The 21,190-nt window shown below is 32.0% G+C and overlaps 1 protein-coding gene and 2 pseudogenes across 1 annotated transcript; all 3 read left to right on the forward strand.

The window, feature by feature from the left end:
* Window positions 1-624: 624 nt before the first annotated feature.
* LOC128160834 (uncharacterized) lies at window positions 625-5,693 on the forward strand. The gene is made up of 4 exons (XM_052824151.1): window positions 625-640; window positions 1,959-2,231; window positions 3,063-3,302; window positions 5,177-5,693. Exons 1-4 carry the CDS (start codon window positions 625-627, stop codon window positions 5,632-5,634), a joined length of 987 nt encoding a protein of 328 aa, XP_052680111.1. The 3' UTR covers window positions 5,635-5,693.
* A 9,518-nt stretch (window positions 5,694-15,211) lies between these two features.
* On the forward strand, window positions 15,212-15,894 carry LOC128160835 (complement C1q-like protein 4; annotated as a pseudogene).
* Window positions 15,895-17,868: 1,974 nt separating this feature from the next.
* Window positions 17,869-18,819, forward strand: LOC128161295 (complement C1q tumor necrosis factor-related protein 3-like; annotated as a pseudogene).
* The last annotated feature ends 2,371 nt before the right edge of the window (window positions 18,820-21,190 follow it).

The following is a 21,190-nucleotide window of genomic DNA, read 5'->3' on the forward strand; positions in this document are numbered from 1 at the left end:
AACAAAAAATCGCAAAAGTTCAAGGTCAATTGGTTCTTTAACCGAAGCCCAGTCAACAAATCACTTTCATTCAATCATGGACCGATGCATTATTATCATATGCCGGTATCTTTCTTACAAAAGTATCTGAATGACACCAACGGCATTTTAAAGTACATATATGTACATACAAACGTTACGTTTGGGGGTAAATCGCTGGATCGAGTATGACAGGCAATTAAGATAAAAAATGTCCAAATATACTTCCACTAGTTGGGGATCAGTCGATGCTGAAAGTCATCAAAAGCACCAATGACCACTCAGCCACTTTCCACTTTAAAATGTTATAATTTAACTTCAGGGGCTTTTGCCCAAATAACCCATAAGGATATAAACACTTATGCATGTAATGTCACAAAATTCACCCTTGTATTTATTGCAGGCTGGAAAAATATTACTCAGCCAAACTTGCAGTTCAGCTTACGTCAACAGCCTAATTCCTCTCAGACCTCGATTTCATCCTCTACTACCAATAGTTATTTGCATATTACATGTAAATATTTTAATCGTTGAACATTTGACATAATTTGTATGTCAGCAAACACAAAGAATGTAACTAAACCTCTCATATTCTATGGCGACTATATGGAGATTTTGAAAGGTATTTCAATAACGATCTGGAGTTTAGATTAAGTATGCATGCAGTGATAAATATTGAGCATTTCTTTATATACTGGTCCTTATCTAAAATGGTACGTACCTCGCAACCAGTTAAAGTGCATTTATTAAACTGATAATGTCAGACGGTTTTATGCTCAATAATACATGTGTCGTGTACAATCTATATGCGAACGTCCAAATCCAGTTGATCCTAGTTGCATTACAATTTTATCTCCTATCGGGAAAATAAAAGTAAGATAATAACGTTATGTTTGGCATTGGAAAATGTCATTAAAGCAGAAAACGATACAGTCCTAGGATTCTGTGTCGAACAATTATATGTATTTTAAGAAAGGTTCAACAAGATTATTTATTTTACATAAAAATCAAAAAAAAAATTAATATATTTGGAACACTTAGTGATAGTGTTTTATGCGATGTAATTGTTAATGTCAATATCACTATCAGAGTCCTTATGATTTGTGTGGATAACATTCTCACATCAATTTGGAAACACTGAATATGCATTAAGACCGTCCAATAAAAGTTGAATTCTACAAGTTTTGTTGAAACTCTGCAAATATTGTTGTGTGCTGTACATATTTAGAAACATCAGATACCTCTGTAACAATTAATATCTCACAAATGTCTGACATTTTAAAATTCAGAATAAATACATGATATTGCAATTTGAAATATGATTTAACTTTCAATATTTCAATGATGCACTTAAATTACTGGTAATATATCACACTATCAAATCAAAGCAAAAATTCTTGTAAAATGTCGATTATCATGTGCTGACTTAATCGCATGCTAGAACAAAGAAACAAATTGCTCGGTAACTTCTGCTTATTTTTTCAATTCTTCAATTTACTAGTATAAGGTACAGATGAATGCAAGTACATTTTATATTTTTAAAAAAAATATGTTTTAGAATCATTCATTAGAATAAAAAGTCAATAACTTTATTTTCTAATGTCAGTTTGAGTTATTTAAGGATTTTAAAAAATAAAATATCCGTATCAAACGAGTTTCATGTAAAGAGTTATCCTGATTAAAGTTCATGCTTTTCACTACCCCTAAGATAGTTAAGGACAGATCACATTCTATAGCAAAATGGACAATAAGGCAAATGAAAATATTAGAATTCCCCATCGTACAACATTGCAGCAAAATTTGTTGAAATCACAAACGGCCGTGTTATTTGGCAGCAATGTGCTTCTGTAGATATTGATTCTAGATTGGAAAGTGTTTAAAATAACAGAACGTGTATCGACAACAACTATTAAAAAGTAACTTATTATCTGTATTTTCAGTTGTTGTTGATGCAATATTGAAGTTGTTATTTGTTGGAGTGTTGTTTCAGGTTATTAGATGCCAAACACTTTATAAATCTGTTTTCATCAACGACTCCTTCTTAAATGATGGAAAGGAGAAAGAACTTAATATTCTTTTAGATGGATGTGAAAATAAACTACGTGAAGAAAGTATCAAAACTAAGGAAGGGATTCGAAGAGAGAAAGAACTCAAAAGCAAGTTGGAAGCATCAGAAATCGCTGTCATGGCCTTACACGGACACTATTTCCAAGGTAAAACATAATAAAAGAAGTGATAAAAAGTAGGTTAACTTTGTTTCAAAATAGTATGACATGGCGTCATTATTTTTTATCATTGATACATGTACATATCCGTATATACCTATATGTCTTCTCAAATTTTCTTGGCTTTCATTTTGTAAAGACAAATGTTAGGCCCTTAAAATGATTTACAAAGGATCAATACATTAGTATGAAAAGTTACACAATTTTAATGCAGAAATAAATCAAATTGTTTACACATGTTGTAATTCCAACTAGTTGAAGGCGTTTCGGATTGCATGACTACTTTAAGTCCATAACATATTCGTAGAAATTGTATTTTGTCATTGCAAAAATATCTTAAATATTTCCTTCCTAAAGCTCCGGTTCAGTTTTCTTGTGTTGAAATACTTAAAAATCCTTAAATTATACCTTATTTTGTTCTAAAACTGTTAAACCGAGATAGAACATAGGTAAGATTTAGAATAAAATCAACTTACGGTATCGCTGGACATAAAAAAATGTCAATTTAACCCATTATGCTTGGAATGGGAGAAAGTGGGGTGTCAAATGACGAACAAAGAAGAAAGGATATCACCATTTTTGTCGTTCAGCAAAGAATAAATTAATATTCATGGAAATGTGTAATCGATAAAATTGAATGTCAGTGTTCTCAAGTTGCACGTTAGTTAATTTAAAAATACGCTTATTGTCTATCTCTGTGTCGTGTAATCAGCAACAAAGACTTTATTTAATCGCACAAGGTGATCTTATGTAAGGTTGTAAACATTTTACAGAAAAAAAGGATAACATATAATACATCTAATATTAATATATTTGCAGAGCCCGAGGTTGTTAAAATTTGCAAGATGTATCCATCGTTGATCCTCTCTCATCCAACATACTGTCAATTATATTACAACTGTTCAATACCAGGAGACAGTGGTTTAAAAGATAACGATTGCAAGCCTAGGTTGTATTTAGCAGAGTGTCCTTACCCCAAGTTATTATCAAAAGAAACATTAAAGTGTGAAAATTACACGAATGTGATGTGTGGATATCGCATCGAAATAAAATGGGCATGTAAGTGTTTAAATTTATGTCACATCAACTTTAATTTTTTTAATGTGGAATATAAATTATGATAATCATTTTCTAACAGCTCACCTGAGCTGAAAGCTCAAGTGAAGTGAGCTTTTCTGATCACATTGTGTTTGTCGTCCATCCGTCCGTCTGTCCATAAACTTTGCACATTTTCAACATCTTCTCAATAACTACTGGACCAATTTTAACCAAACTTAGGCAAAGGGGATTCAAAGTTATGAAAATTAGAGGCCACACTCTGTTTCAAGGAGAGATAATTAGAAATTAAAAAAAAGTTTTGAGAAATTTTTAAAAATCTTCTTCTCAAGAAGCATAAAGCCAGGAAAGTTGAAAGTTGTGTGGAAGCATTCTCAGGAATTGTAGATTCAAAGTTGTAAAAACTATTACCCCTATATAGAATGGGACCACAATGGGGAGTGGAAGTTTTACAAACGAGAGTATAGAGTAAATCTTTAAAATCTTCTTTTCAGAAACTAATCAGCCAAGAAAGCTGAAACTTGTATGGAACCATCCTCCAGTAGCGTAGATTCAAAGTTGTGAAAATCATGACCCCCAGGTGTAGGGTGGGGCAACAATGGGGGATCGAAGTTTTACATAGGAATATATAGAGTACATATTTAAAATCTTCTTCTCAAACACTAATCAGCCAGGAAAGCAGAAACTTGTGTGGCAGCATCCTGAGGTAGTGTAGATTCAAAGTTGTGAAAATCATGACGCTCGGGGGTAGGATGGGGCCACGAGGGGGGGGGGGGGTCGAAGTCTTACATAGAAATATATATATGTAGATTAAATATTAAAAATCTTCCTCTCAGAAACTAATTTGCCAGGAAAGCTGAATGTTGTGTGGGAGTATCCTCAGGTAGTGTAGATTCAAAGTTGTCAATATCATGACCCCCGAGTGAAGGGTGGGGCCACGATGGGGAGTCGAAGTTTTACATAGAAGTATATGGAGTCTATCTTTAAAAATCTTCGTCTCAGAAACTAATCAGCGAGGAAAGCTGAAACGTGTGTGGAAGTATCCTCAGGTTGTGTAGATTTAAAATTGTGAAAATCATGACCCCCGGGGGTAGGGTTGGGCCACGATGGGGGGGGTTGAAGTTTTACATAGGAATATATTGAGTTAATCTTTCAAAATCTTCCTCGCAGAAACAAATCAGCCAGGAAAGCTGAAACTTGTGTGGAAGCACACTGAGGTAGTGTAAATTCAATGTTGTGAAAACCATGACCCCTGGGGGTAGGGTTAGGCACAATGGAGGGTTGAAGTTTTACATAGGAATATAAAGAGTAAATCTTTAAAAATCTTCTCAGAAACTAATCAGCCAGGAAAGCTGAAACTTGTGTGGAAGTATCCTGAGGTAGTGTAGATTCAAAGTTCTGAAAATCATGATCCTTGGGGGGGAGGGGGAGGGGGGTAGGGTTGGCCACAATTTGGGGGGATGTTAAAGTTTTAAATAGGAAAATAGTGAGTAAATCTTTAAAAATCTTCTCAGAAACTAATCAGCCAGATGCTTCTTTATAATTATTAAAACTTTGGCTCCAGGACAATTATACTGCCTCACAAGAAGGTTCAGAGTTTTATGTAGCTTTATATCCCATATAGAAACAACTGTTAAGGATTTTTTTGATAACTGCAATACTCAACATGTGATATGACTATAAAAGTCTCCTGTTAGAAAAGGGACTAATGATTATAAACATAAGTATATCCAGGGGAAATGGATTTTATTTATACAGGATCTACATATATTATTGTACATTGTCCAGATAGTTTGTATTATGACTCCATCAAGCTGATTTTATCATACCTATTGTTCCTCGGGTGTGGACCTATTGTTTAAATTTGTCCTTTAAAGGTGATTACGAGAGTGGCGGAGTTTTCTGCGAATATCAACTTGGTCCTCACCTAGCGCCGTATTGTTACGGGTACTTTCCAAATTGTGACAGTTACCCTGACGGGTTATATCTTAATGAACATAGAGGTGATGACAGGTATTACAAAAAATGTTTAGATGGCCGAACAATTGAATATGGAGAGTGTCCATATAGCCACATGTGGAAGACAATAACTTTTTTGCACAAAGGGCAATGCGTATCACCATTTGAGATGCCTGACAATGAACAAAGATATGGCCAAATTCCATCGTGTATTGGAAAAAATGATGGAAGCTACCAGTATCCTCAAGAAGGACACAAATGTAATGCGTATTTCACGTGCAAGAACGGAAAGGCTAAAGGAATAAAATGTCCAGGTAGCCAGCTCTTTGATGTGAACACTGGAACTTGTCAGGAAGGTGCAAGCTGCAATGAATAATCAATTTTTTAAGCCAAAATCCAGAATATTGATTGTCATAAATTATATAACTGTTTTCAGCAATAAACATTACTTTTTAAGAAAAGACGAAATATGTGATTCAATCATGATAATAATTTTAAACCTTTAACTTGTTTGAATAAGAATACATGTACGTGTACAACATCTCCGTCTTCAACCTGGCATTAGGAATAAGTTTTTTTTTGGATAATTTATTTACAAATTTAAACTACATCAATGTCAAGCAAAGAGACTAAAGTCTTATTATTATCAATGGTGAAAAATAAATTCGAATACCGTGAAATCAATGGATTTTGTGGTTGCTCAATTTTCGTGGAATATGCGGGTACCACAAATTAAAATCCTCCACGAAATAAATAATGAATTAGGTTTATACAATAATGTTTTAAGTTGATATAAGAGAAAAAACGAAGTTACGTTCTCAACATCTTCGCTAGCCAAGGGTTCTGATCCGCACCGCTCCTCACAAGGCCTTGGCATATCGTGATATTAAAAGACAGAATTATTTTCGTCACGTGATGTCCCAGCCTATTTATAAATCAGTTAAACACAGAGGTGCCAAGCATGTTTAAACATTAATTTCAATGTAACCATAAATAAAGAAAGGGGTCGAACTCTGGTATAATTATAAATTGTTGCTGCATATCTGTGTCTTTTTAGGCAACATGTTCTCTCGCTTTCAACTATGTTTACTGAAGAGCGTCGATATTTCGCGGTATATATCCCCCTCTGACTCGCACGAGCAATCGTACCTTGGAACGTATGATCGCACGTCCAATCGCATAAGCGCATGTTCAATCGTCCGATCACCTGGTCTCTCGCGCGACCATATCGCATTTTCTTTCAACAGTCGCCATTATTGAACAACAGTCGCATATAGACTCAAAATATATCGCAAGATTTAATGCGTTTACATTGCACAACGCTCGCTTAGATCGTGCGAATTTCGTACGAATACTTTTCCAAATGCAATTATTTCGGCACCAGTTTACGAATCACATCCATTTTATTCGGTCGCTTCTGCTCGTGCTACAATTGTAAAAGGGGCTAAAGCAACTGTCAATTTAGAATGTGTCGTTATTTTTGAGCACATGAAATTGAAAAAAATTAGATCATCGTTTAATGTAGTAATTGAATAAGAAGTGGTTATTGGATGAAAAAGTGTTATGTTCCTAAGTTTCTAGAGATACTTTTTAGCTCACCTGAGCTGAAAGCTCAAGTGAGCTTTTCTGATCACCCGTTGTCCGTCAACCGTCTGTCCGTCCGTCCGTCCGTCCGTCCGTCCGTCCGTCCGTCCGTCCGTCTGTCTGTCTGTCCGTCTGTAAACTTTTTTACATTTTGATCTTTTTCTCTAAAACCACTTGGCCAAATTTAACCAAATTTGGCACAAATCATCCTTATAAGAAGGTGAATATAAATTGCAAAAATAAAAGGCCAGATTGTATTCAAAGCGGAGAAAACCTCGAAACTGTAAAAAAGGGGGCTGCATTTTAAAAAATCTTCTCAAGAACTACTGAGTTAAGCTTAACGTAATTTAGCATAAATCATCCTTAGGGAAAGGAAAATATAAATTGCAAAAATTATAGGCGAATTCTGTTCCAAATTTGAGATAACTGCGAAAATACTCATAAAGAATGGCTCGTTATTCCATATATTGTAGACTGGCAATTCATTGCGATAGACTGGTCTTATGACAGGCATCGCCAGTCTACCGCATCTCGAAAACGAGGTTCTATGTTTGAAGCTGGCAGTTTGTTGTGCAACAGTTCACGTGCGAATATAATCTATGAGACATGGAAATAACATTGGTGCCGATTATTGTGAAGTAAATTGAGGTTAAATATTTCAACGCGTTGTCATTTTCAATTGTGAGGGTGGTTTTAGCTTGTTTTGATTTTTTCGTTTCATTTTGCTTTTTAACTTGGGAAACAATCGCCTTGTATTTAGAACGTAGACTTCGGTAAATAGACAGTTGATTGTTTACCTGCGAAAATGATAAAATCTGATGCATTAACAACGTAGTAAAGTACATTTCCCTCTGTTTTTATTGTTAATTTATTTCTAATTGCGTCAACAAGGATCAAACAAGGGAGCGACTTTGGTTGAAATAATCAATTTTTGATCGGTAACTTCGCCGGAATTTCTTCCGAAAGAGAATTTAAAGCAGCCATGTATTCCGAGTTCATAATCGTGTAAATTAAATCCAAAGACAATAAAAAGATGTTTATGAATTTGAGAAGACGTTTTCACAGTCTCAGTTAAACCCTGTTGTGATTTATCACCCGCGACTGTCTTATCTTTAGAGGTTATAAATACGGGTGATGCAAACACCATATACCGTGCATTGAAAACTACAATCGATAATCATTACATTTCTTGTTGATACTACAATTAGAAGGTAACTTGTAATTATTTAATAACTCTGCCAAATTAATGCAAAACCGTTTGTTTACAGTTATCTTCAAAACTAAAAACTGTTGTAATTTGGTCATAGGGTAGGACTAATTTCTCCAAAATACACAGTGCATAAACTAATTTTGTGTCACCTGGCTAACTCAATTACAAAACATTTTATCTATATAATGTATGAATGCATTAAAAAAATGAAATTAAACATATTGGATAAGTTTTTAAAAGTTGCCTATCATTCTGCGACTGACGCTGAAATGTTTGTTGATCATTGGAATTGTCTTGCTAAACATTATATACTTGTGTACAGAAAAATCAAAAGGATGATGTGCTATAACTACTTTCAGGGGTCCTTTCTCATTTGATAAATTATTTGAAATCTTCAACAATTTTGGTATTTTTCAAACGAGTAAATAAAAACAGTTGTGACACATTATAATTATGAGGATATCCGTGCGTTACATGTATCATTATTTTAAAGAAAATATTGCAGCAGAAAATTTTCTTGGTTTGAAGCCGTTTGTTGTTTTTGAGGGAATATGAAATAATTAATGGGCCTTAGTACAGAACTGATACCTGTATGCCTAACAATACATTAACTTATATAGTTTTTTAACACATCATGTGACAACATTTTCCAGTCAAATGTTTTCATCGATCAAGTGAGTAAGGATATAAAACGTCACACAAGTTTACATCAGGTAAACAATTCTTTATGGGAAGACCAATTAAGTTTTTTACTGTAGCCTTAACAACTTTTGCCATATAGTTCTAACACTGCATACTGCCTTCCAGACTAGCTGGCGATTCTCTGTCCGTCAATCTTTGTTAACTTTCACATATGAGATATCAGCTGTGAAAATGAAATGTATCTCATCTGCATGGTATATTCATAGAGCTTGGCATCTTAAATAAACACACTAAAAATATTCACTCAGATGTGGAAAATGAAAATTACACTAATTTAAGGTAGCTCCATACTCGTAAAATTCTCTGAGGAAAGTTGAAAACCCGAACTGGTTTCGACTTAATAGACTTAAATGTCATCAATTGTTAGAAAAAATATACATGTCATCACACTTTTTGAGATGCCAGATAAACATAAACTAAAGCATATTTTAGCATTAGAAAAATGTATTTTTTCTGTTTAAAGTAAAATATTGTATGCAGAAATTTGTTTTTCTTGTTTAATTTTAATGTCAACTTTATCAGAAAACTAAAATTACAAAAATATTTTAAAATTAATCGTTGGAATAAGAAAAACTATAGCATTTAGACATACAACTGAGAGAAAAGTCAGAAAAAGAGTTATTTCCCCTTTGCATAGATAAAATATATAAAAATTTGGAAATTTAGTATAAAATTAAGTGCGAAAATATCTTTAACCTACCAATAATTCTAATTACATCCATGTGATTATATTCACATAAAATAAATAAAACTATCTTGCACAATTTTGAAAGAATTCAAAGTTTTACAAAAAAAGTGTGACGTCACAGAACACTGGATCTACTTTAAGTTCGATATTTTTTTTCTTAAGTACCAATATACCAAACAAGAAATATTGCAGGTAAATGGTAACCACCTTTTCCAGTATTTTCATCATATAAAATAAATATGCATTGCATGGCCTCTAAGACAACATATTAATGAAATAAAATGTTGGCATCCTTGAATTGTGAAGATTCAAAATGTTCAAATTATGATTACACAATATGGTAGGCCCACAATGGGTGCTGATTTTTTAACTGATATACGTCTTAGGAAATGTATGATTTTTTTTTATCTTAAATGAGCTAATACTGTTCACATATGTGCAAAAACTGTAGGAAATAATATACCGGTGTTATATATAATTAATATATCACAATATATTTTCACCCCTACCCCTTTATAAAATATTGAGTTTTAGGTCAGAAAATTATCATGGTACTTAACTTTGCTAAATAATAAATTTTGCTGTTCTTAATTATTTAAGGACACACGAGACGTTCCTCAATTTTATATAATTTTCATTGATAAATTATTCCTTATTTATTAACATTTAAACCTGTTAATTCCCAAAAATTCAATGTTATTACCAGGCTATTTTTAGAGCTATAATATTTAGAATTTTTCTTAAAATAGCATGCAAAATGCATTGGAATGCTTATAAGTACACACTTTATATTTAAATAAAAAAAGTATCATATAACAGGAAAATATAACTATGGAATTACTTGGTGGAAATCTTCACATTGTGGAGATAGGAAAAAATAGAAAATAATGGAAGATAGGTGGCGTCTGACCGTAAAGTGTGTTAAGTCAATGTAGTTTGCCATTGTTGCTCAGGTGAGCGATGTGGCCCATGTGCCTCTTGTTTAATATAGATATGATGATATTAGATGAAACAAGATTCATATACTTACGAAATAAGCATTCAACCAATGATTTTGGAAGCAAGAAATAAAATGTTGATTAAACATCGGTATTAAAAGTGGTTGAAGTTAAAGGGTACTATATTTAATTTTATCAATTGTATACATGTATATAGATGCGTAAAATATACATTGTATTATTAACTACAAAATATATATGTTTTAAGGTAGTCCATCCATAACTATCAGATTTCATATCTAATAGATTGCAAGTTTGATCAATAAAATCTTCGTGTGATTTTAAGGAGCTTATTAAATAACAAAGATTTACCTTTGAAGTATTTAAAAAAAAATTAATATTAATAACTTTATGATATGTTAAAGTTAACATTGAAGTCTATGGGAAAAATGCATTTTTAAATATATTTCTATAGTACAAGTAATTTTCTCACATTTCTCTTGGTAAAAAGTTGCAAAAGCGTTCCCTTTCTTCGAATATTCTAAAAACTTTCATAGTTAACCATATATATTTTCAGAAAATGCATTTTTAAAATTTTCCCAAAGGGCAGACAATTCTTTTTAAAAGTTTTAAGTGCAAAAAGTTCATTTAATTGACTACATACATACACCCGAGTTTGGTTTATGTCAGCCTCATAATAGCTTTAAAATACGTATTTGTTGTAGTCTAGATCAATCAAAAGCGTTAAATTTGCCTTAGTTATGGATGGACTATCTTAAGACAAATGATTATACAAATGAATGTACTTCAGTTACAGATTAGGGTCTATAGTACATAATTTAAACCTTGATCTTAAAAGGCTAGTGTTTAATGACTTGTTCTTCTGTTCAAGAATTTGACAAAAACAGTTTGACTTGCACAACTTGTTTCGTAGATGAAATACTACATATGTATATTAATATTAGCTGAAATAAGAGCAAATAAAGTTACGTGATTATATCTACCTACTGTAAAATAATTTACCATTATGGTAATGTATAGTAATTTATACAATATTTTGAAGATTAGTCTTAGTATGTTGAACACATTTTTATTAGAGTTACGGCTGCCAAACAAAGGAGAGCTAGTAACAAACGATAATAGAATTGAGAAAGCATATATCATTTAATCTTATCGAGTTTGACCGTATTGTAAAATGTCTTTCTCCCATAGGCTGAAATGCCAACACAATTGTAAGTTTGGTGCCATTAGAAAATTTTAAAGGAATCGTTCCCTGATTTTATGTCATTGGCCATTAGTAACAATGTGGGAGGGTCATGCAGCTCCTTCTTCTGTTATTTATTAACGTTAACTTTATGTTTGTGGTTTAATCGTTTTGATTTGTGCTTAAAGGAAAAACTAATAAATTGTTAAGTTTGTGGAAACTTATTTAGACAAATAGATTAATGTTTTCTTATTTTGTGTATTTTTCATAATTGTATTTATTTTCATATACCTGGAGGCAAATGTTATAGTTCTTGAACGGATTAACGGATTGTTTTGAAATTATTTGAAAAATGTATATAAATAAAAATACTTGTAATAAAAATAATTTGCAAAATACACGAAGGTATTGAATTAAATACATTGATTGTATCTTAGGCCCTTGCACCTTAATCAAACTCCAATCAAACTTTATTTATATAGAAAAATTGGGGGTAACAAAATGATATATGAAAAACATTAACTTTATAAATGAGTATTGGTCTTACATAACCGGTGACAACGCAAAAGGGCGGTGGGGTTTGATGGAATTAAGTAGTTATATTGTATGTGATAAAATATATTGATACTGACGTGGGATTTGTAAAAAATATATTTAATTGATGTTCCAGAAACAAGTTATTGCGTGTGTGATTCACCTCTGTAAAATAAAAATCTTTCGGTTTTTATTTCTGAATTTATTGCATATTGTTGAAATTGTATTTATCATTTTAGCTTGATTTCTGGAAGATACATGTAATACTCAGTACACAGTCATTCATTTTTGTCGGTGCTTTGGTGGACAGATTAAAACCGAAAGTGTGAATAGTGAAGAACATAGTCACTAACATGTCCGGTTATCGTCCGCCTCACGGCTCCCTCCTCTCCTCGTGTTTCCATCACACTTGGATTGGCGCCGAGTTCCTCGCGATGCGAAATATTCCCTCTCTCGGCTTATCCGAATGGACACTGCAGACTTTCCTTTAATATACCCATCAAGAAATATACAGTTGGTGGGTTTCTCTTAAAGCAAGAGATGCATTTACTTTTCTTACATCTTAAGGAGCTGTGAGACTGACATTAAATGGGTTATATTGTATATTTAATTATCCTTGGGACATATGAAATCAGTTCTGATCATTGCCACTGGCCTTTTATTCTAATATTCATGGTCACTAATTGGTCAAATATATTTCAAAGGGTTGAAATATATACCTTTAACCATATATATTCTGCTGATCATGTCAAGATAACCCCTTCTCTTGGGGTCATCCCACCCTTACCCCCCCCCCCCCCCCCCCAAAAAAAGAAAAAGAAAAAGTGATCAAGTAAAATGTTGATGCCCACTGCATTTCTTACCCCTTAACTTATACATCTCATTTGTTCCTTGTGTAATGGTGCATCAAGTGCAATGTAGTTCTGGCCCTGTTGGATGGTTCTGACCCCACAGAAACAGGAAATAATCAAATATATTGAAAAATGTTGAGGTTCTCAACACTTAACCATTTACATTCTTCTTTCTTGTATTATAATGCGATTGTGTAAAGTTCATGACCTCTAAGAAATTGTTTTAACACCCCTCCCCCTCTTCAACAGGATATTATAAAATATTTTGATCGCTTTTGAGATCCCAACCCCTCACCCTAAAGTTTATTCATGCTCCCAATGTCATTGCATCAAATGGTATAACGGTTAGGCCCATGTTGAGGTGCCCTGATATTTCAGAACGAGAAAAATCAAGTATTGTATCTTATTCATACATGTATCTAAAGATTGACAATTCCTATTCTAATGATGATCCTGCTTTGTTTTGAAGACTGTATAATTGCCCCGATTACATATTACATCTTGTTTATTTCAAGATTAAAAAGCAATTTCCGAAATCTTGATGCAAACTAGAGAAACATACCAATCAAGAACTGAATTTGCTTCTTTAAACTTGAATATAAGTTCCTGATCCCCAGAGGAAAAAAAATATTCAATCATTTTAATGTATTATTTGACAATTATGTACTGAGGAGTAAATGTTATAGTTTTTTTTAATTGGTTGGACAACTAATCATATTTCAATTTCAATAGATAATTGGACAATTATAAAAAGTGTAAATGTAAGAAGTATTGGGTTTTTAGGGGGTCGTATTTATTTACAAATCTCAATGAAGTAGGTTGCGAAAAATCTAAATCCTTATTGGGCATCTACTGGACACCCTCAATCATATTTAAAGAGCATATTTGTTTACTGTGCAAAATGTGAAAGGAGGTATTGGAACTTCGTATAGAAAGAAAGTCATTTTTAACATCTAATTGACTCCTGGATGAAAATTAAATTTCAAAAACTTTATTGCACATTTTAATTGAACAAGACAACCTTATTCATATCCAAAAGATGATTTAGCTATTGTGAAAATTTTTAGAAGGGTTGTAGGAACCATGTTTAATTAAAGGGATGTCGATATAAACATCATTATTAGCCACTATTTGACCACCAAAATAAAAAAATAGAATTTCACAAACCTTATTGCGCATTTACAAAAACACCCTTAATGATATCACTGGTTTTGCATCTCTAAACTTGAATATGATTTATTTATCCCCAGTGAGAAAATAAAATGTCCGATCATATTTCAATAGATAAATTGACATCTATGAAAAGTGTAAATTTATGGGTTTGTTTTTTTTATTAATAAATATTATTAATATTTATTAATTTTTTTTTTAATATTTATCTTTGACAGTGTACAAATCCCAAATAAAGCAAGTTAAAAAAAGTTAAAGTTTAAAAATTTGAAATCCCCATGAGGTTATTAAAAAACATATGAAGCCTTTATGGGCAATGTTAACGTTATGGGAACTAGGTTGTTTGCCAGCATCTCATTGACCCTAGGGAGGAAAAAAAACTTGGTGACACTCGTAATTAAGTTCCAGTGTAAAATGTAGGAGTTTTAGAAAAAAATAATTACAAACCATAATAACACCCCAAAACATATCCTAAGACATGATAAGTCAAATAATAAAATTTGAAAGCAGTTTGAGAAAGACGTGAAGAACGTGACAGGCGGGCTGGCTTACCGAACAGAATAACTACAATACACCCGAACTTGTTTTGGAAAGTTCGAGTTACCATGTGATAAGTTTCCTAATTTGAATCATATTTAACTCTTTGTAGAACTTTTATATAATTTTATTTAATACGCATAACTGAAATAAGTACTTAATGGTTGACGTTTTCTATCATCAACATTTTAACCATTCCAGCAACTGCGTAGTTTTATATAAAGTTCATGTAGCATTATATGCTATGATGGTTAGTTTAAAGAATTTTATTACAAAAAGTATTTCCTACAAATGAGTGATTTAGCGATGGCGTATCAAATACATGTAAGCATAATTGATATAAGTATAAAAATAAGCTTGAAATATTCATTGTCACATTAACTAGTTGATGATTTGTTGCGCGGGAAGAAGATATGGAAAGGTATTCTTTTTAACGTAATCACTATATTCTCTCTTTATCTCTCTCTCTCTCTCTCTTTCTCTCTCTCTCTCAACTTATTTTCTTAAGTTATTTATATCGTATTGATTTGGTGTCATGGTACTCGTTTTGTTGCTGACCTTATTCAAGGATGTATCAGCGAGTGTAAATGACACTCCACAGCAGGTGGTGACGAAGTACAACAACTACAAAACAATATGTACCGGACTGGGCTATAAAGCCACACAATGCAACATTAAAAAAGTCACATGAAATGGATTGTTGATAGCACTAGTACTATTACCGTAAAGTATCAATGTTTATTGAAAAAAATATTCTATTGTATAAAAACGAATTTTAATTTGAGATAAAAACTGCAAATAATTACATCATGTCTTTTAATTATATTTAAACAGGACCAATTGGATTTAATTTATCACATAAAGGTACCCTTGAAAACTTAAAAACCAGTGAGATTGTGACATTCAATCAGGTGTTGCTAAATGAAGGCAGCGCTTACAGTACCACTACAGGAAAATTACTGCGCCGATAAATGGTGTTTATTTCTTCACCTGGACAACGATGTCAAATACAGGAAAATATTTCAAAACTGAAATCGTTCTCAACGGTATTCAAATAGCGTACAATTATACGGATTCAAGGGTCTCAGCCCAGGACATAGTATGGCATCATCACACGCTAATATCAAAATGAAAATAGGTGATAAAGTGTATATAGAACTATGGACAAAATGCAGTTTGTGGAAATGTGGGCAATGGTGTAATTTTTCTGGATTTTAACTTTGAAAAAATGTCCCTATTTAAAGTGTTAAACCCTGATATATTATATCATAATTTTTATAAATTAGATTTATTGGTGTTTAAAAATATGATAAAAATTATGCCAATAAACTACATTTGATATGTCTTATGCATGCATAAGAATACGAACTTTTTAGCGACAGCAAGACCTCTTTGCTGTTAAATCGATAATTTGTTGTATAACCACGTAGAGAAAAAAAGAAAATATTAATTGACAATCTCAACTAATCAGCAAAAATCCATTTAATGTTATCCCAATTTCATATACATGTAGCTTATTGGTCATAGTTATTGCTATCGTTACTCAGAAAAGCTATGTGGCCCCTGGGCCTTTTGTTTTCCTGATATGAAATATGTAATTACCAACATTCGATTAAGCCCCCCCCCCTCTCAACCACCAGTTTACATGGCTTATTTTATCAATCCATGAATCTTTAGATAGGAATATGAATAGAGTTTATATTAAAAGGTATGTATAGTCGTGGCCATTTGTAGGGTCACTATAAGACGAAGAGATCCGTACAAAGTTCATATGATGGTTGCTGACCATAAAGCCTCATAAACAATAAGCTAAGCAATACTGACTATCATTTTAAAAGGAAGGAAACACATTAGAGATCTACCAATAAAAATACATATTCATTTAATAAAGAAATTAGATTTATTAGAATTATTGTAAACTATGTCTATCTTACTTGTATTTATTTGATATTTACAAGTGCTGGAACTGAATTTCATATAAAGTAGAAAAAAGTTCAGATAAGCTTCAAATAGATTACAAATTATACATATTGATCTGAAATATAAACATTCTGTTATGTTTCGTTTTTTATTTGATTTCTTTTCGTTTTGTTGGGTTTTGATTTGAATTTGTTTCGTTTCGTCCCCTCGTAAACGGTGTCTGGTTGATTTTGTGCCTTCTTGGGTTTAGTGGCTAATGTATCTACAATTAAATAATTCTGAGGTTATCATTTTATCTCTGAATAAATTCCATGTAACTAATATTGATAATCTTGTGAACAATATTTTAATGACCCATAAGATATAGCAATTCCGACACTTTTATCAAGTTTATAATACATGCAATATATGATTGTCTGTTTTCCTCTACGTTCCGCTTTCCATTCCGCTTTCCGTTCCATTTTACATTCTGCATTTTAGCAACACCTGTCTTAAAACATTGGTGTTTCAAGGAAAATTTTGGTTAATGTATAAATAAGCTTTAAATGATATTGGCGTTTTCCCAAATGTTTCAGTTTAAAAGCATCACTTAAAGATTTTAATTTTGGTTAGTACCAATAATTTGACATTTATTTGATCTGCTTACAGTTTAAATGAATAAGGAATCCTACTCATACACTCTGTAGCAGTATAAGGTGATCAAATACGGACGGGGTGTTTGATCACCTCAAAAAATTCAAAAATTGATTCCATTTAATTTATATTATTTTCAGCAATTTTGTGATTAAGTATAAAAAGAACCAATGATGAAACAATTGGACTAAACATTACATTACAAAATCGATTATTAGTGTTATTATAGACAAATAAACTGGAAAACGTGTTTCCAAATATTCATTTTTAAAGCATATTACTGTACGAATGGTTCGTACGATTTCCTTGATTGACGTATAGCTTTACATAGCAAGTATGGCTTTATTGTGAAACTCCCTACATGAAGGTTTGAATTTGCATGATACTACAATTAAAATAAAAATATGAAGAGATAAAATATGTTTATCGATAGACATGTGCCAAAATGTGTATCGTTATACGTTTTATTAATGAATTTATTTTATTTCTTCCAATAATAGTATTTCCAACAAAGGTTAGCGTGAATTGCTTTAATTAATATTTCTTTTCCGTGAGAGATAAATCATAAAAATATGTAAATCAGCTTTAATTTTTTTTAATTACAGTAACTGACCTTTTTGCGTTGCGTATCCAGAAAATATGAAAAGGTACTATATCTCTCTTTCATACAATATCTCTCTCTCTCTCTCTCTCTCTCTCTCTCTCTCTCTCTCTCTCTCCTTATTATGATGTTATTTAGATATTATTGATTTAGTTTCAGTGTCCTAGTGTTGCTGCTGTCCTTGGTCATGTTTGTATCAGGGTCTGTACCTGACACTCCACAACAGGTGGTGACAAAGTACAACAGCTACAAAGCAATATGTACTGGACTGGGTTATAAAATCACACAATGCAACGGTGAACAGAGATGTAAAAATCGATACACAAAATATATTCTATTCAAATTGCATTTACATGTATACAGTGTGCAGAAGATCATTAATAACAACACTGGCGTCAAACTATGCTTAAACTGTATTATCTGTAATTACACGTTTGTTCTTACAATGAAGCTCAATCCCTAATTTAAAGAAGATAATTTTCTTAGATAAGTAATTATATATATTTCAAAGTATATAAATATACTGGTAATTTTGTATATGGTATCTAAGATAATATATTATTCCAAACGTTAAGCAGGTTAAATTGCTTTTCAATCGTCACTCAAAAGGTAACCTGGAAAACATGAAAACTTATGAGACGGTGATATTCAATCAGGTTTCGCTGAAAGAAGGCAACGCTTAAAATACAACTTCGGGAGAGCTTACTGCGCCGGTAGATGGGGTTTATTTCTTCAGCTGGACATCCCTTTCAGACGCAGGAAAATATTTCATTACTGAAATCGTTTTTAACAGTATTCAAATTGGGTACAATTATACGGATAGAAGAGGTCGCCCAAGCAATTCAGGATTTGTTATGTCATCCTCTAATGCAAACATAAAAATGAAGAAAGGCGATAAAGTATGGATCAGAACCCATTACAGTTATGGACAATTTAGTCGAGGTGGAGATAGAGGAGAATGGTGTAACTTTTCTAGATTTAAACTCTAACATCTTTAAATATTTCAATGCGTAATGGACATTCGATGGTTTATGCTTATACATGTTTATCAACGTATATATAGTTGATGTATGTTGTGCTGAATTGTATTGCATAGTTATAATTGCTTAAATTATTTTGTGACCAAATTGCGTAGCACATACCAATAAACTGTTAATAAAATATTTAATAAAAATAATTTGAAATATTGCAAGGAACCCATTGTTATTAGGTCTACTTACGAACAAGTGTATGATATCAACTAAAGATATTTAAGTAAACTAAGTTTATATAAGTTTATTTAACAGGCACCTATTACCTTGTGGAAGGTTACATATGATGTAGTTCTGACCAATAAAAACTGAATTGGATTGAATATTTAACAGTTTCTAGCAAAACCAAGTTCCTAACTAATGCCAAGCAGCCGAAATAAAGTGACACGTTTCTTTTTTTATATCTTATCAAAGTTAATAGTGACCACAAATATTAAAACCAACATTGAGTGCAGAAAAATGCAAAACTACCACATAAGTGTAGAATCAAAAAAATGTATCAAACTATTGTCTGCATAAGAAATAAACAACGCTAACAGCAGACTTGATAGAATTTGTTATTTTAGTACATAATTAAGTTGTTTAATTTACCATTATGGATTGATCTGTTCAGGCCTAATCCATCTTGCTTACTAAAAACAAAACAGATGGTAGCGGTGACGTAATTATTGAAAAAAAAAAATAGGTACAGTTATGAAACATATGGGAAAAGTCAATAATAAGATGATAAATGTACATTAAATACATGGATAAACAGATCTAATATTTGCTGTTGATATTTTTGTATGGAAAATAATGTTAACATCTGAATGCAATGACGATGGAAAGAAAAAACAATGCCAATATAAAATGTGTAAAATATTAAAGTACAGAAATCGAAAAGACTCTAAGTTAATGGGAAGAGTTCCAATAATCAAACTAATTTGGGTTAATAGAGGCTACTTGTCAAGCAGGAAGTTAATATCAAAGAACCCTGGAAGGGGCAAAGACAACAGATGTTTAAGTGTATATAGAAAATAAGAAAACAACTTCAATGTTAAATTTATACTACTGTATTAAAATAATAGACTCGAATCTTAGGGCTTTAATACCGATTAATCGGAAGAGTATTGTCTTTTGTTTTATATATTCTAAACATCATTGGTACTTGAAGATTACCAATTTTATTTTTATTTCTCAATCAAGCTTCGCTAATTCAACGAAAATTCCTCAAAAAATTCCGGAAATCATCTGAATTTTTTGGATTTTACAATTTTGCGCGGGAGGCTCTTTATTTTATGTTTCCACAATATCACATTTGCATGGATAAATTCAGAGACGATATTACAAATGCGTTTAAATTTTAATTGCAATTTTTTTTTGTTCATCAATGTAAATACGGGAGATAATTCTAACACAGTGCATTTACTATATAAAAAAAAATCCCGAGATTTTCGAATGAAAACATGGTGTGTAAAAAACGTTTGCTGAAAAAACGTTGAATTCTGCAATTATAGAAATAAACTTTTCAAAAAAGGTATTTAAAGCTTCAAAATGTTTGTTAAACAATTTGACTGTTATTTTCAATGCAACTTTATGAATTTTCTCCAAAATCGTTTTGGGGCGATTCCGTAATTTTCTGCTACATTACGGGTATATTGGAGGCATTTTAACTGTAGTGAAGGCCTTTCCCCCAGACACAGTTACATTATTCCAACTCAGCAGAGTGTAGTGTAATTAAAAGCATTAGGCTTTAAAGCTTTGAACCTTATGCAAATATCAACAATATATACGGTTTGTCGATGTATCTATTTCGTAAATGTCCGATATCATATGCTATGTCAACCCGTGCACGCACGGGTCAATTTCTAGTGTGTATTAAAATGTGTTCATGATTGGAGAGACAACAATTTTTAAAGTAAATGAAAAGACTATTTATGGCCTTGAATGGAACTCATCAGCAATGATGGTTTAATAAAAATATAAAAATGAATTGAATAAAATAACGTAAATGAATTGAAGAGTGCTAATCTTTTAAATGATAAGTTAATGACAACTCGTCAACATATCGGACATCAACCAGCTTTTGTAGATCTACACTATTTGTCTTTGCGAAAAAAATCGACAGTTATTAATAAAAGAAAAAATAAAGAATTTAAAGATATTTAGTTTTGAGTAATTTTTACAATAAAACATTTGGTATAACATGCTAGACGAGAGAGAGAGAGAGAGAGAGAGAGAGAGAGAGAGAGAGAGAGAGAGAGATTATTTGATAGATAATTTTTCAGGTGTTCGTACGTGTGTTTTTTTCCAAATGATGCCATTGAAAGCATTTTAGTTCTTGCACAGT

Source organism: Crassostrea angulata, chromosome 8 (assembly GCF_025612915.1).
Source record: "Crassostrea angulata isolate pt1a10 chromosome 8, ASM2561291v2, whole genome shotgun sequence".
Taxonomy (NCBI): domain Eukaryota; kingdom Metazoa; phylum Mollusca; class Bivalvia; order Ostreida; family Ostreidae; genus Magallana; species Magallana angulata.